A 13,312-nucleotide genomic window follows, 5' to 3' on the forward strand; every position below is an offset into this window, starting at 1 on the left:
TGCCTCAGTGCCCACTGGGGTTCAGCAAATATCCAGTTTCCAGCTGCCCTCTGGTTTACCCTGATTGGTTCGTTTGCCTAATTATGAGGGCAAGCAGGGAGCGCAGGGTGCCGCAGCTCTCCAGCCTGGCATTGTCAATGGTTTTGCACCCAGAAAGGGACGGGGACGCAGGCATGGCACAGGCACGGCAGGGACTGGCACAGGGCCAGCAGTGGGAGCAGGGCCAGCGCTGGCAGAGGGGCTGAGGGTGCTGGCTGGCGCGTTTGCAGCTTGTCACGTCCGCAGAGACGGGGCACGGCCGTGTGTGGGAAGCCTGGCGGTGTTTGACCCCAGTGCTCTCCACTCCGGCTGCTGCCAGCTGTACCCCAGGGGAGCTGGGCTGCCAGTCACGGCACCTGCTTGGACCCCCCATCTGGGCACCCTGCGACCCGCAAGGTGGGCTGCCGGGCACCGAGCAGGGCATGGGGCAGGTGGAGCAGGGCTGAGGTGTTTACTTTGACTGCTGTCACCCGGCCAGGCACTGCCGGGAACTGCCGGCCGCAGGGAGAAGGGTGGGAGCGCGAGAGAGCAGGGGTGTGAGAAGGAAGCGCACAGGCTGGGGGGGGGACCAGGGGCAAGAGGATGTGGGGTGGCGGGGGTCCCCCCCAAAGGGAAGCCCAGCCCCAAGGGTTATCTAGGAGTGTACCCCCACACGTGCTGCAGGAAGTGCACGTGTGCACACGTGGGCTTGAGGGTGCACATCGGGGGTGTGTATGTGTGCGCCATATGGACACACACGTGCGTGCATGTACACACAATGGGTGTGTGCACCCCCCCGTCTGCAGCCAGGGTGCTCTGCGGGGGCTGGGTTTGCTGCGGGGCAGGGGGTGACGTGGCCATGGAAGGGCCTGGTGCTGGACAGACCCCTGTGCTTCTCCTACCCAGTGAGGCGCTGTTTGTGGGTGCTTCACCTGACCCACCCCCAACCAACACCCCTGGGGAAACAGCCCCAGGACCATGTGCCAGCCAGTTCCCTGAGCTCCATCACTCTCCCCAGCTTGGAGGGGTCCCCCTGCACCACAGCCACACCAGGGTTCTCCAGCTCCCAGTTACCTCTAGGTGATGGATACAGGGCTCAGAGCCCACCTCTGGGCAAGGGTCACTGGGGTTGGGGTCCATCTCTGGGCGATGGATACAGGGCTCAGAGCCCACCTCTAGGCAAGGGTCACCAGGGCTGGGGTCCACCTCTAGGAGAAGGTAACTGTGCTTGGGTTCCACCTCTGGGTGAAGTTGACCAGGGACGAAGTTTACCTCTGGGAAAGGGTTTTGGTGGCCTTCAGACCTTGCTGCCACAGCACGACCCTGTCAGAACTGATGGTCCCAGGGCCGCCCAGCACAGGATCACCAACACCATCTCTTCTGCAGGTACCAAGGCCACCTTCAGCCCCTGGCCAGGCACAGCCGAGACGCTGGCCGCTGACATCGCCACAGCCAAGCGCTCAGGCCGGGGGGCAGGTGAGCAGCCCCGGAGGGCGCCCGGGGACGCCCTTCCCGTGCCCTGAGCCAAGGGAGGAAGCGGCCGGAGGCAGGAAGCCGATCCCCGGGCCCGGGGCCCCCGCCGCGATTTTGCTGGAAGGTCAGCGGCGACACAACAGGAAATCGCGCTGCCTGGGCTAGGCGGCCCGGCCGGAGCCGGAGAGCTGCGCCCTGCCGCCCCAGGGGCGCCCCCGGCCCCCGGCCCTCCGTCCCGGCTGGGCAGCTCGCGGGGAGCCCGCGCCACCACCACCCTCCATGGAAGGGGGACGGGAGCTGGGGAGCAGCCGCTGGCCGCAGGGTGGAAGATACAGGGCCGAAGCCCCCAGCTGAGCATGGAGCTGAACAGTGAGTGCGTGGCTAAAAGGGGGGAACGGGAACCAGCAGGAAGGGGCATTGTGTGGGCAGCGGACATCACGGCCACACAGCCAGAGCGTTCCCTGCGTGGGCGCCCCGAGGGATGAGCCCCACAGATGGGAAGCAGACCCAAGAGGGTGGCTCTGGCTTGGTTGGACCTGGCTTCCACCTGGATGCAAGGGCGGTCAAGCATCTCTCCATGCCCATCCCAGGGAAGCAGGCTGCGCTGAGGGCTTTTGGGGACAGATGCAGGGCCAAGGCAGGCAGCGAGGCAGGTGGATGCACAGAGGGCCTTTGAAGAGGAAATGCCTCTTGCCAGGATGGGCGGTCACTGGGCACAGCAGCCGCCTGGCCGAGAGGTGTGCAGGGCAGCAGCGTGCCAGTGGCACTGGGGAAGGCAGTGCTGGCAGGCGAGCCCTCGGCCAGAGCAGCAGCAAGTAGCAGACTAGCACTGCAGGATGCTGCAAGCAGGGATTTTTCCCAAAGCGCACGTCACACCCAGAGCTGCTCCTGGCACAGATCGGGAGAGTTGCTCCCAGTCTGTGCAGGGAATGCAACCCTGCTCCCCACCTGCAGCAGTCGAAAAACCTGGCACAGATGTGACTGTGCAGCCCCCTTGGCACACACCACCAGCATGGAAACCCTGGCTCTCCCCAGCGAGCACCGGGCACCCGCACTGACTGACCCAAGGGCGGCAGCAGGCCCTCCTCAGCCTCCCTAGACCTCTCCCTGCACCCCTACTGCAGGGCTGCCAAGGCCACCACCGGGCTGGGGCGAGATCTTACCACTGCAGACATGGCCCTGGGCTGCAGCTGCCCAGGGAGGCATGGCACAGTGCCCACGGTAACCCTGTCTCCCCCAGGACTGCTCCTCCTCACATCCTTCCTCCTGCATATGGAAGAGGGCCATGCCAGCCTAACACGGTTGGTCTGTGACAACAGACTCATCCAGAAGTACATCGGAGAGGCCAAGGACATGGAGAAGAGAGTGGTGAGGATACAGTCCCCCACCAAAACCCAAGGCCAGGGACGGGCACAGTTCCTGGTATCTCACCTCACCATCTCCTCTTCCCCATAGGGCCAGTGCCAGGCACTGCCTGCACTCAACCCACCTGCGGTACTGCCCTTTGTGGGCTTCAGCCACCAAGAGTGGAAATCCAAATCGGTGAGAGGGGCTGGGAGGATGGTGCTGGCAGGATGGTGCTGCCACTAGGGTGCCCATGGGGCTGTAGAAGGAACCCCTGGGATGGCACAGGCACCAGAAGTGTCAAACAAGGTGCCTGTGGGTGTACCTGGCAGCATGGGGAGGTGGAAGACCCCATCCAGACTAGAGTGGACATAGGAATGAATCAGGCCCACGGGTCAGCCCGCTCACTGCCTGTTCCCCCAGAATGAGACCAAGCGGCAGGAGATCCTGCGTGACCTGGCACTGCTGGTGGGTGCCGTGGCAGGGGCCCAGAGCCAGGTGACTGAGGAGTGTGGGTCCAGGCAGCTGAACCAGCTTTACCAACATGCCAACTCCTTCCTCCTGCTCCTGCAGACCTTCAGCTGGGAGGTGAGACCTTCCTTCCCAGGTCAGACAGACCACCCTGGCACTGGTGCCGGCTGCACTGGGCTGGGTACAACAGCGTTCCTCACCCCTCTTGTCCCACTCTCACCCTTCAGGCAGGACCCTGGGAGCCAGGCTGTTCCCAAGGCTCCATGGAGCAGACCCAAATCACTGGCATCTTTCTCACCTACCGGCAACTGGTGCAGGGCAAGCTGCACTTCTTCTTCAACGACCTGGCCAAGAACTTGTGCAAGCAAGGCTAAGGGTGTGACAGAGAGCCTTGGTGCAGGGCCCAGTGAGGCTGCACACAGGGTTCACCATCGATCCCAGGTCAGAGCAATCCTGCTGGACACTGAGCTGTGCTCTGGGTGCCCAGGAAGGTGTCTTCAGGGAAAGGGTTGGCTCCTGTTCCTCAAGCTTTCAGCAACTGCATGGCCCATGGAGGCAGACAGCAGCAACACCCATGCACCAGTGGGCAGAAGCCTTGCTCCCACTCTGGCAAGCACCTCTACTGTGAATGCTTTACAATTAAAGAGCTATTTTTCTAAAGAGTTGTTTATGTCCTCCTTTTCCCTCACTACTGTGGCCTTGGCAGGGGGCCTGCACACCCCCAGGGGCTTCAGGAAGAAGCAGCCCCTCGGGGACCTGCTCCCGGCCTCTCCCCCGCACCCAGCTCCCTCCCGCGGCAGCCACCAGCTCTGCAGGGCTGGCAGGCTGTGTCGGGTTCCAGACCCACCTGGGGACGTGCGCTACCACTCCTCCCGCTACACCCACCTGCCTCTTCCTACCCCCAGCATGCACCGTGCCCAGAGGGGTGGCAAAGAAGAGCCCAGGGCAGGTTTGGACTACCTGTCCTTTGGTAAAGTGGTATGGGCCCCCTTTGCCCCCCATAGGCGTGTACACGCTCCCTGCCATCCTCATCTCTCAGCCAGAAGAGCCAGATCTAGAAAACGCATCCTAGTTTAATGAAGAACAAGCCTGGCCTGCCTCAGGATGGTTCCTTAGGAAACAGTCCCCAGCCTCGAGGCAGACAGGCAGTTGTCCCAGTCCAGCTGCCCTGGCCAGAGCCAGGGCTGATCCTGCTGTTGAAGCACAGGATGGCAGAGGTGAAGAGACTCCCAGCAGGCAGGACTGCGGAGCACACAGCAGTCTCCACTTGGCCATCAGGCACCTCTCTCCTTGTAAAGAGGGGGTTGCGGATCCCAGCAGGAGTCAGAAGAAGCTGGGATGAAGAGGGGACTTCTCCCTCCTCCCCAGCTCTGGGACATCCTGCTGGATTTGGGGTCACAGGGCTCCTGTTTGCTTGCCAGCAGAATGTCTTTGGGGCAGCCCACAGAGGCAGGTTTCCTAGAAGGCCAGCTTCTTCATCAGCAGGTAAACTCGAGAATCCACTTCAAAACCATGCAGATTGTTTGCGTCTCCCTGCAGCCGCATAAGCAGCCCCCCATAAGACACATAGGCAGAGCTGGGGTGGGAAAAAGAGGAGCAGTGAGAGCAGGGAATCCCATGGGAGATCCCAGTGCCTCCCCCACACCACCTCAAGGCACCACGCCTCCCCACTTCTGCCAACAGGCACTCACAGGCGCGTGGCTGCTTCCGTGGAGGTCTCATCCCCTTCAATCCTGTACACCTTGCCATACATCACATACTCGAACTGGTCTGCCCTGCAATGGGAGTTCAAAGAAGAGTCAAACCTGGGTATTCCCCCAGCTAAGCATCCTTTGGGAGAAGGCACCTCACAGCCCCTCAGCACTTCACTTTTTCTCTCATCCACCCCACGTAGGTCCCAGCTGGACGCCCATACCTGGACGGCCTGTCGTCCGTGGGGTTATACTCGCCATCATCCAGGGTGCCATCTTCATACAAGGTGCTGGCAATGACCAGGCGGAATTTGTCCCCTGGGAGGAGAGGGCAGAGGAGCGGTGAGGAGGCAGAAGGTGCAGCCACAGCAGCAGCAGCCACAGCAGATCTTGGGGTGATGGCAAGAGTGGCAGGTTTAGCACAAACCCTGTACCTGCCTTCAGCCCTCCAACAGGATTGTGGGAAACACGGGAAAGATCACACTGGATCCTCTTTCTCCCCATTCCCCACAGGCACTGGTAATCACCATGGAAGAGACCAGATCCACCAGGACACCACCGCTGATCTTTTCACAGGACACAGCAAGATACTCTCGTGGAAGTCCCAGGGAGCCTGGCTGGACCCTGGGCAGGTACACGAGACCCTGCAGTGTCAGTTCCAGCACTTCTGTGCTTCACAGAGGGTAAGACTTTCAATCATTCAATATATTTAGCCACAGAAGCTCATTTCAAAAGGTGTCCTTTAAAGCTCAGTTGCCACCAGCTGAGGCAATTTCACTAGACAGCATCTCTGTGGAATGGGCCAGAGACATGCCTGAACACAAACAGTGAGGGCAATCAGAATCTGGCTCAGCCCCAGCACGCCGAGAGTGCCCAGTGCCTCCTGTGATCTGGAGACAGCACAGGGGCACAAGGACAGCTCATTCCTTGTTCACAGCAAATTCAGTCCTCCTCCCCCAAGCACCAACACACACCTCTCTAACCTCGCCTGCCCGGGCTGCCACTGCCTCAGGCACACTCTGGACTAGCAGCCTAAGGGCTTACCGAGGTCCACAGGGTAGATCTGGATGTTTACATCCAAGATGAGGTCCATCTTGAAGGACTCACTCTCACAGTGCAGGCGGGACACTGGAGAGAGGAACAGAGTCAAGGGCAAGGACAGAGAAGACTCCCAGGGGCCGTGTGGCAGCAGGGTCCCCACCCCAGGCTGGCACCTAAGCTATTTGTAGGGAAGGGGTGTACAGCGCATGGGGATGGATGCCAGAGTCTGGGAGCTGACTGAGGTGTGCACAGATGGGGAGAGGAACACGGTGGTGCGGGGATCCGAGCGCACCAGGAGCCGTGCGGGTGCGAAGGGGCACAGAAGCCGGGCTGGGGAAGCAGGGTGCACCGGTGTGCAGCAACACACGGTGGGGTCGGTGCCAGATGATGGTGAAGGAATGCGGCACTAGGGACACCGCCGGCGGAATGGGCAGGGGGGGAACCGGTGCGGGACGGGGACGCGCTGAGGGAGCTCACAGGACGCCGGCGGGAGGGCAGCGCCAAGCACCTTCGGCCTGAAGCGGCGCAGGCGCAGGCCCAGGCTGGGGCCCGGCGGGAGCGCGGGGAGGCGGCGCGGGGCCCCACTCACCACGGTCGAACTTCTTGCCCTCGGGGTCGATGTCCTTCACGTCGAAGATGTCCTCAAAGAGTATCCCGGCCATGGCGGCGCCTCCGCGTACCTGCTCCCGCCAGGCGCCGGCCGATGACGCGCCCTCACTTCCACCGCCCCTCGGCCGGCAAAGCGCCCTTCCGCCGCGGGGCGGAAGTAGCCTCAGGGTGGGCGGGGCGATCGGGCGGTGGCGGGAGTCCGCGCGGCCCTAGTGCGCGCCTCCCCTCCCCTCCCCGGGCTGCAGATTCCCGGCGGGGTCACCGGGCTGCGCTGGCACCCCCGGCGCCGGGGCACCGCGATTGCGGGGGGACACTGCAAAGGGGGGCGGCCAGGTGGGGGTCGTTGCAGTGCGGCGGGGGCGCGCTGCAGTAGGGGTGCACTGCGATGGGGTTGCATTGCAATGAGGGACACTGCAATGGGGATGCGCTGCAGTGAGGGCGCACTGCAATGGGGGCGCACCGCAATGGGAGCGCACCGCAATGGGAGCGCACTGCCATGGGGGCACCGCAATGGGGGCGCACCGCAATGGGGGCACACCGCAATGGGGGCGCACTGCCATGGGAGCGCACTGCCATGGGGGCGCACCGCAATGGGGGCATTGCAATGGGGGGATTGCAATGGGTGCGCTGCAATGGGGGTGCACAGCAGCGGGGGTGCATTGCAGGGGGGTGGGCTGCAGAGAGGGGTGCACTGCAGTGGGGGGCCGGCCTGGCCCCGGCGCGGCCGCGGTGCCGTGGGCTGCCCCCCGGAGCCTGCCGCCGGCGGGGCTCCTGCGCTCGGCTCCCCCGGGGAGGCGGCCCGGCCGGGTGCCGGCAGAGGGAGCTGCGAGGCCGCGGATGAAGCCGCGCACGGCCCCGAGTCCCCCACGGCCAAGGGCGGGCCCCGGCCCAGGGCCGCCCCCAGCCAGCGGCCCGGCCCCGCGGGGGCGGGGGTCCGGGCTACCCCGCGGGGGGCTCACAGCGCCCCCCAGCCGTGGGGCAGAGGGGCTTCACCCGCCCCCCCCGGCCGCCGCTGGGCACTGGTGTGATGAGCTGCGCAGCCTCAGCAGCCAGGGGGGCTGCAGCCCCCGCCGGCACCTCCCCCCTCCCACGGCAGCCACGTGGGGGAGGGGTGGGGGCGGCCCCCACCCGTGGCCTGCCGATGAACCGTGAGGGGAGCGGGCGGGGGGGGACGACGACGACTGAGGGCGGCTTCACGTGCTGGAGCACCACGGGGTGCTCGCACCTCGGGCAGCTGCCGGCGCGGGGTCGAGAGTTCAGCCCTGCCCCCCCCTAGCCCCCCAGTGCCCCCCCCATCTGGCCTCGAATCGATGCTGCCCTGGCTTGGGCCAGACGGGGACAGCGGGGACCCTGCCCCCCCCCCCCCCCCCGTTTGGGCGGAGGGTCCCTGCCCAGAGAGGGCAGCGAGGGGGCTGGCACGAGGGCAGGTGGTGGGGTAGGTGTCCCGGTGTGGTGGGGACCGAGGAGGGCGGATGGCACGGCATCGTGTGCGTGGCACATGGCAACAGCTCACTGGCGACCACGAGGCCATGAGTGGGGACATCTATGAGACACCGGTCCGTGTGTGTGGCCCTGGTGCCTACAGCGAGGTGGCTGTGTGGGGACATAGCCCACGCTGTCCCCGGGAACCAGACGTCTCCAGGATGTGGCCCGGGGCGGTAGCCGGTGCCCCCCATCCCTGGATGTCTGTGGTACCCCAGTGCACCCCTGTGTGACCTCTCCATGGCATGTCCCTGCCGTGACACAGTGCCAGCGCATCTGCGAGGCGCAGGCAGCGGGACAGGGCAGCGTGGTGACACGCAGCGGGGGGCTCTGGTGTGCCGGGGAGGGGGCTGGTGGGCTGTCAGGGGAGGCGTGCAGGCGGTTCATGGCGGGGTCACCCTGCGGCTGTGACATTCAACGGGGACAGCCTTAATGCGCTGGGACATAACCCCGGCTCCTTCTAATCATCATCCGGATGGGTGATGCTCCCCCCCCCCCACCCCCGCAAGCCTTGCGCCCCCTCCCTACTCTGCCCACCCAGGCTCGCATGGGGGCACAGACCTCCAGATCCCCCTGCCAGGGTGTGTGGCCATGGCCAGGCACCCTGCCTGGTGCGAGGGTGGGGTGTGGACCCCCTCCTCAAGCCCCCTGCGCCCTCCCTGGCATCCTGCAGCCGGGGTGCCCCTGCCTGCTGCGGGGGTGCCGGGCTGGGCTGCGGAGGGCAGCCGGGGCTGTGCACATTGCCAGGGGGTGGCAGCAACACACAGAGCATGGCAGAGCACCCCCGGGGTGTGCCAGACAGGGGGACGTCTACCCCGACCGGGGGGAACCCCTGCCTCAGCTAGGCTCAGCAGTCTGACCAGTTGCCCTCTCCAGCATCCCCGGGGTCCTGTCCTGGAGAGATGTGACCCACCAGGTGAGGGGCCACTGGGCTGGGGGAGGGGGGGGGGGCAGGGTTGTTTTTTGGGGAGGGGCCCATGTGCCAGCCCCCACTGTGCTCAAGGGTACCCCCTGGGAGCCCACTGTGATTCAGGCTGTGGAGGGGGGGGCTTGGCAGGGTTGTGCCCCCTGCTTGGATGCTCTCAGGGCCACTGCAGGGTGACACAAAGGGCTTATCCTGCCCAGCTGTCCCTGCTTGCCCCTGCTGAGACCTGGCACACTTGGTGCAGGCCGGCAGGCAGCCGGGGCTGTGCTCACCAGCCGGTGAGGCAGCGCCCCGTGGGCACTGCTGCCCGCGGACCCTGCCAGCCGGCAGTGCCGTCTGTCTCCCTGCCCTTGCGGGACCGGGGCACACCTGAGCCCCGACCCTGGGCACAGGCGGGCACGGCCCCACGCAGAGGTCACGGGCACACAGCCACCCGCAGGACCAGCTGGTGGGGCAGGGGGGACACAGGTTTCCAGGTGCCCCCCAGATGCCATGGGGCCGGGGTGGCAGCAGGAGCCTGGCATGGACCTGAACCCCCGGGCACTGGCTGTGTGGCATGGCCACGATGCCAAGCCCCCTCCTCAGCCCCAAGCCCTTTCCTCGGCCTCATGCCCAGGCAGCCTGTGGGGCAGGATCAGCTCGGGGGGGCTGGCCCTGGCGTAAATCTGGCCGGCATTGGCAGAGACCAGGGCACCCCGCTTTTCCTTGCATTACATCCCCGCCTGCCCTGGCTCTGCCTGTGTGCTTGCTGCCTTGCTGACCCCCTGCCATGCCGTGCCATGCTGTGCCATGCCACAGGAGTGGAGGTGGCCAGAGGGACCCATGTCCCCAGCTAATGCCAGCCCTGTGCTGCTGGGGGGTGAGCAGATGGTCCTGGGGCGTGTGTGCTTGTGGGCACGGGGAGGCTGGCACTGCCTTCAGCGCCGTTGCCGGCAAGCACCCGTTTGCCAGCCAGGTGCCTGGCGTCGCCTCCTTATCTGGGATTAAACAAACCCTCCCCAGATCCGGCGCCAGGCACTGCCCCGGTGCCCGTGGGAGCAGCTCTCCCCTACCCCGCAGCCTCCCATGCCTGCTGCTCCCCCCACGCTGGGCTGCGAGGTCACCCACGCTGTGAGTCCCTGGGGTGAAGAGCCCCCCCGAAGCTGACCCCAGGCTCCTCTCGCTCAGGTCATGCTGTAGCCCCCAGGGTCTCTGCACAACGGGGCAGCCAGGCCAGTCACACCTGGGGGGGGAGTACCCAGCCAGTACCTCCAAAGCAGGGCACAGGATGGCACTCCCTCTGCCCCTGCCTTAGGGCACCCCTAAAGCATCTTGACACAAGCTGGCACCCGCTGGGGGGTCCCCCTGTCTCATGGTGGCTGGGAAGGTGCCCATGCCCTCAGCATGATGGATCCCGGCAGCCCCAGTGCCAGTGGTGCCAGGCACCCTGGAGCAGGGGTGCAGCCCCCCTCGTTAGCCGCTTGGCTGTTATCTTCTGCCGATAAATTATACAACACAAGCACGCCTTTGAAACGCAGCCAGACCTCCATCCGGCGGGGTGGCCTTTGGGGGCCCGACATCAGCCATTTGTGGCTGGGAGGAGGTCAGCGACATGGTTTCAGGCGCTGCCCTGGTGAGGGGGTGCTGGCGACAGGCTCCTGGGCTGTAATAGGGACCCGAGGGCAAAAGCAGAGGAGCAGTGGGGCTGGGAGCCTGCCTGCACCCCTGCCTGCACCCCATGCCCATACCTGCTGCGTGCAGCTCTGCCTGTACTGCCACCCACCCCTGCCTGCATTCCTACCCGTAGCCCCTGCCTGCAGCCCCTGCCTGCAGCCCCTGCCTGCCCCCCTTGCTCGTGTCCCTGGCTGGTGCCCCTGCCCGCTTTGGGGTGCAGGGCAGCAGCGGAGCCCGGCCGGCCGGTGCTTCAGAGGCGGCGGCGGCCCTTGTTATCCGCCGCCACAAAGGAGCCGAACCGCCACCGCCGTTACCGGAGCAAACAAGGGCAGGGCGAGGCTGGCAGGGTGGGCAGCTGCCGGCACCTGTGGGCACCCATCCCCGTGGCACCGTTGCGGGCTGTGGGGCGAGGGGCAGAGTGGCGCTGTCCTCATGCCCAGGGATGGGGGTCGCCCCATGCACCCCGACGTCGGGGAGCCGAGTCTGGGGGGCTGCCCAGGGCCGGTGCATGCTGTACACATGTGCTCCCCACCAGCTCCGTGGGTGCCCCTGTGGGGTGCAGCAATGGGGTGCAGTGGCCTCCCTGCACCCTGATGGATTGGTCCCCACCTGGGCTGGGGGCCGGGCAGGAAGAGGTGAAGCTGAAATTAAGCTGTTAATGAGCCCGTCTGTCACCAAGGCACCAATTACGCAGGCTGGGAAGGAGGAGATGATGGAGGGTGGTGTGGCTGGGGGAGGGGAGCAGGATGCCAGGGTTCGCAGCATGGGGGCAGCTGGGGGGTGGCACTCTGTCTCAACAGCTTCCCCATCACCACCTGCCACCGGCTCCCCCAGGGACTGCCAGACACGTCCTGCAGGCTGGGCGACAGAGGGGACCAAGGGGTGGTGGGGCCACAGCTATACCATGAGCCCTAGGGAACCTGGGAAGGAATTAGCCCCTTCTTCCCCCTGGTGAAGCCCTGGGTGAAAAAATGAGCTTCTGGGGAGATCAACCCCAGCCACTGTCCCTGACTGGCACAGGGGGTGTCACTAGTGTCACGAGCTGGCTGTTTGCTGCACCCAGGGCATGGGGGGGCATGTGCCTACAGGGAGCAGAGACACTGGCTGTATCCCAGGATGCTCTCAGACCCTCTGGCTGCTCCTGGCCCTAGGAAGGGGTACAGCAAAGAAGGGGGCTTATAGCCTCCCCCGCCACCACCCCGCTCAAGACTGCTGTGGTGCATGGCAGAGGCCCCTGTTCCTGTCCCCATCCCTGTCCCCAGCTGGGATGGGTCAGGGCAGAGAAATTCCTCCGGGCTGATGCTGATGTCAGTTTTTCCGCAACACCTCTTGGGAGCGGGGCCGGGTGCCTGGCCAGGCTGGTGGAGGGACAGGCCATCTCCCTCAGCTGTCATCATGCCCGCCTGTCCCCGCGATGGCCCTTAGCAGCACCCGGCCTCGGGAGGGACCTGGGGGCTGCCGGAGCCAGGGTTGGAGCCTGCAGGAGTGGGTCCCTGATCTGCTGCGGTGGCAAGGGGCTGCCTGCCGTGTCCTTGCCAGACGCACCCAGCAGAACCTGGCTGAGCGGGAGGGCAGGCTGGGATTACAGATGGGGGATTTTGCTAGGACTCCAAATTAACTTAACAGCTTTGGAAGACAAACAGATTAGGGAGCTGCAGGGATCGGGGCGAGGATCAGCTAAATTGGAAGCAGAGGTGGGCGGCAGCATCCTGCCCAAACCCTGCTCCCTCCTGCCCAAACCGCCAGCCCAGCCCCAGCCCTGCAGCACTCCAGCCCATCGCCACCCTGCCAGCCCAGGTTGCTTCCATGGGGTCCTCAGAGTCCCCTCCTGTGGCCAAGCCAGTGGCAGAGCTGGTCGGGGCAGGCTCTTCCCTCCAGCCTGGGTCTTGGCCGCACGTCAGCAGCCTCCGGGCGTTGCTGCCTTCCCCTTCCCTTTCCCTGCCCGTCCCTTTCCCGCTCTCCGTGCCCCCTCTCCCTGCCCTCCCCTTCCCCAGCACCTCACATCCTCAACGTGCATCCCACCCGCCCCTTTCCCAGCACCCCACATCCCCACCTGCATCCCCTCACCTTGCATGCCATGAAGTCGCTGCCAAAAGAAGCAGTCCCGAAATAAGCTGCCTTCTGGGCCCCCATAAATCTTAGCAAAGCACCATGTTGGGGGGCAGTCCTGCAGCCCCCTTTGCTGGCAGGGTGCCATGCCTCGTCTCCACATCCCCCCAGCTTCCCAGGAGGATTTGGGGTTGCATTGCCACCCCGATAGCATCAGGTCCCTGGGGCAGCCCTGCACACTGGAGATCAGATCACAGGTAATGAGCAACATCTGGGCATGGGGGCTGGGGACAAAGCAGGCAGAGGGACAGCCCTGTCTCCCTCCAGCAGCCAGGCACATCTCTGTGGAGAGTAGGCAGTGCTAGCCTGGTGGTGGGCTTTGCTGCCCATTTCAGGGTGACACCCCCATGGCAGGACCTCCAGAGTCATTTGTGACCCAAGCCTGGCAGGTCTCAGCCAGCTTTGATAGGGCAGCAGGGAGAGGGTGCCAGGCTGGGGCAGCCTGGGGGTCCTCGAGGAGGAGGGGGCTGTGGCGAGGAATGCCGGGTGTGGGGGA

At 65.2% G+C, this 13,312-nt stretch overlaps 2 protein-coding genes across 4 annotated transcripts; one reads left to right on the forward strand and one right to left on the reverse strand.

Moving 5' to 3' along the window:
• Positions 1-273: 273 nt before the first annotated feature.
• On the forward strand, positions 274-3,960 carry LOC121097141 (erythropoietin-like). Of its 2 annotated transcripts, XM_040613909.1 has the most exons (6): positions 274-435; positions 1,405-1,860; positions 2,732-2,859; positions 2,947-3,033; positions 3,259-3,423; positions 3,534-3,960. In XM_040613909.1, the coding sequence occupies exons 2-6, from the start codon at positions 1,848-1,850 to the stop codon at positions 3,678-3,680; spliced, it is 540 nt and encodes a 179-aa protein (XP_040469843.1). In that variant the 5' UTR covers positions 274-435; positions 1,405-1,847; the 3' UTR covers positions 3,681-3,960. The 2 variants fall into 2 exon arrangements, with proteins under 2 accessions (XP_040469843.1, XP_040469842.1); XM_040613908.1 differs by having other exon boundaries at positions 1,405-2,859.
• Positions 3,961-4,361: 401 nt separating this feature from the next.
• On the reverse strand, positions 4,362-6,786 carry POLR2H (RNA polymerase II, I and III subunit H). Of its 2 annotated transcripts, XM_040613795.1 has the most exons (5): positions 6,628-6,781; positions 6,042-6,125; positions 5,222-5,315; positions 4,998-5,081; positions 4,362-4,882 (listed from the first exon to the last, which is right to left on the reverse strand). In XM_040613795.1, the coding sequence occupies exons 1-5, from the start codon at positions 6,698-6,700 to the stop codon at positions 4,765-4,767; spliced, it is 453 nt and encodes a 150-aa protein (XP_040469729.1). In that variant the 5' UTR covers positions 6,701-6,781; the 3' UTR covers positions 4,362-4,764. The 2 variants fall into 2 exon arrangements, with proteins under 2 accessions (XP_040469729.1, XP_040469730.1); XM_040613796.1 differs by lacking the exons at positions 4,998-5,081; positions 5,222-5,315 and having other exon boundaries at positions 4,785-4,882; positions 6,628-6,786.
• Positions 6,787-13,312: the final 6,526 nt, after the last annotated feature.

This window comes from Falco naumanni, chromosome 13 (assembly GCF_017639655.2).
Source record: "Falco naumanni isolate bFalNau1 chromosome 13, bFalNau1.pat, whole genome shotgun sequence".
Classification (NCBI taxonomy): domain Eukaryota; kingdom Metazoa; phylum Chordata; class Aves; order Falconiformes; family Falconidae; genus Falco; species Falco naumanni.

Bases quoted from the DNA above. Each gene is read 5' to 3' on its own strand.
- LOC121097141 (XM_040613908.1), top strand. From the start codon at position 2,665: ATGGCCCTGGGCTGCAGCTGCCCAGGGAGGCATGGCACAGTGCCCACG. The intron at 2,860-2,946 runs GTGAGGATACAG...TCTTCCCCATAG, and splicing joins AGGACATGGAGAAGAGAGTG to GGCCAGTGCCAGGCACTGCC. The intron at 3,034-3,258 runs GTGAGAGGGGCT...CTGTTCCCCCAG, and splicing joins AAGAGTGGAAATCCAAATCG to AATGAGACCAAGCGGCAGGA.
- POLR2H (XM_040613795.1), bottom strand. From the start codon at position 6,700: ATGGCCGGGATACTCTTTGAGGACATCTTCGACGTGAAGGACATCGAC. The intron at 6,126-6,627 runs GTGAGTGGGGCC...TCCTCTCTCCAG, and splicing joins GGGCAAGAAGTTCGACCGTG to TGTCCCGCCTGCACTGTGAG. The intron at 5,082-5,221 runs GTATGGGCGTCC...CTCCCATTGCAG, and splicing joins ACGGACGACAGGCCGTCCAG to GGCAGACCAGTTCGAGTATG.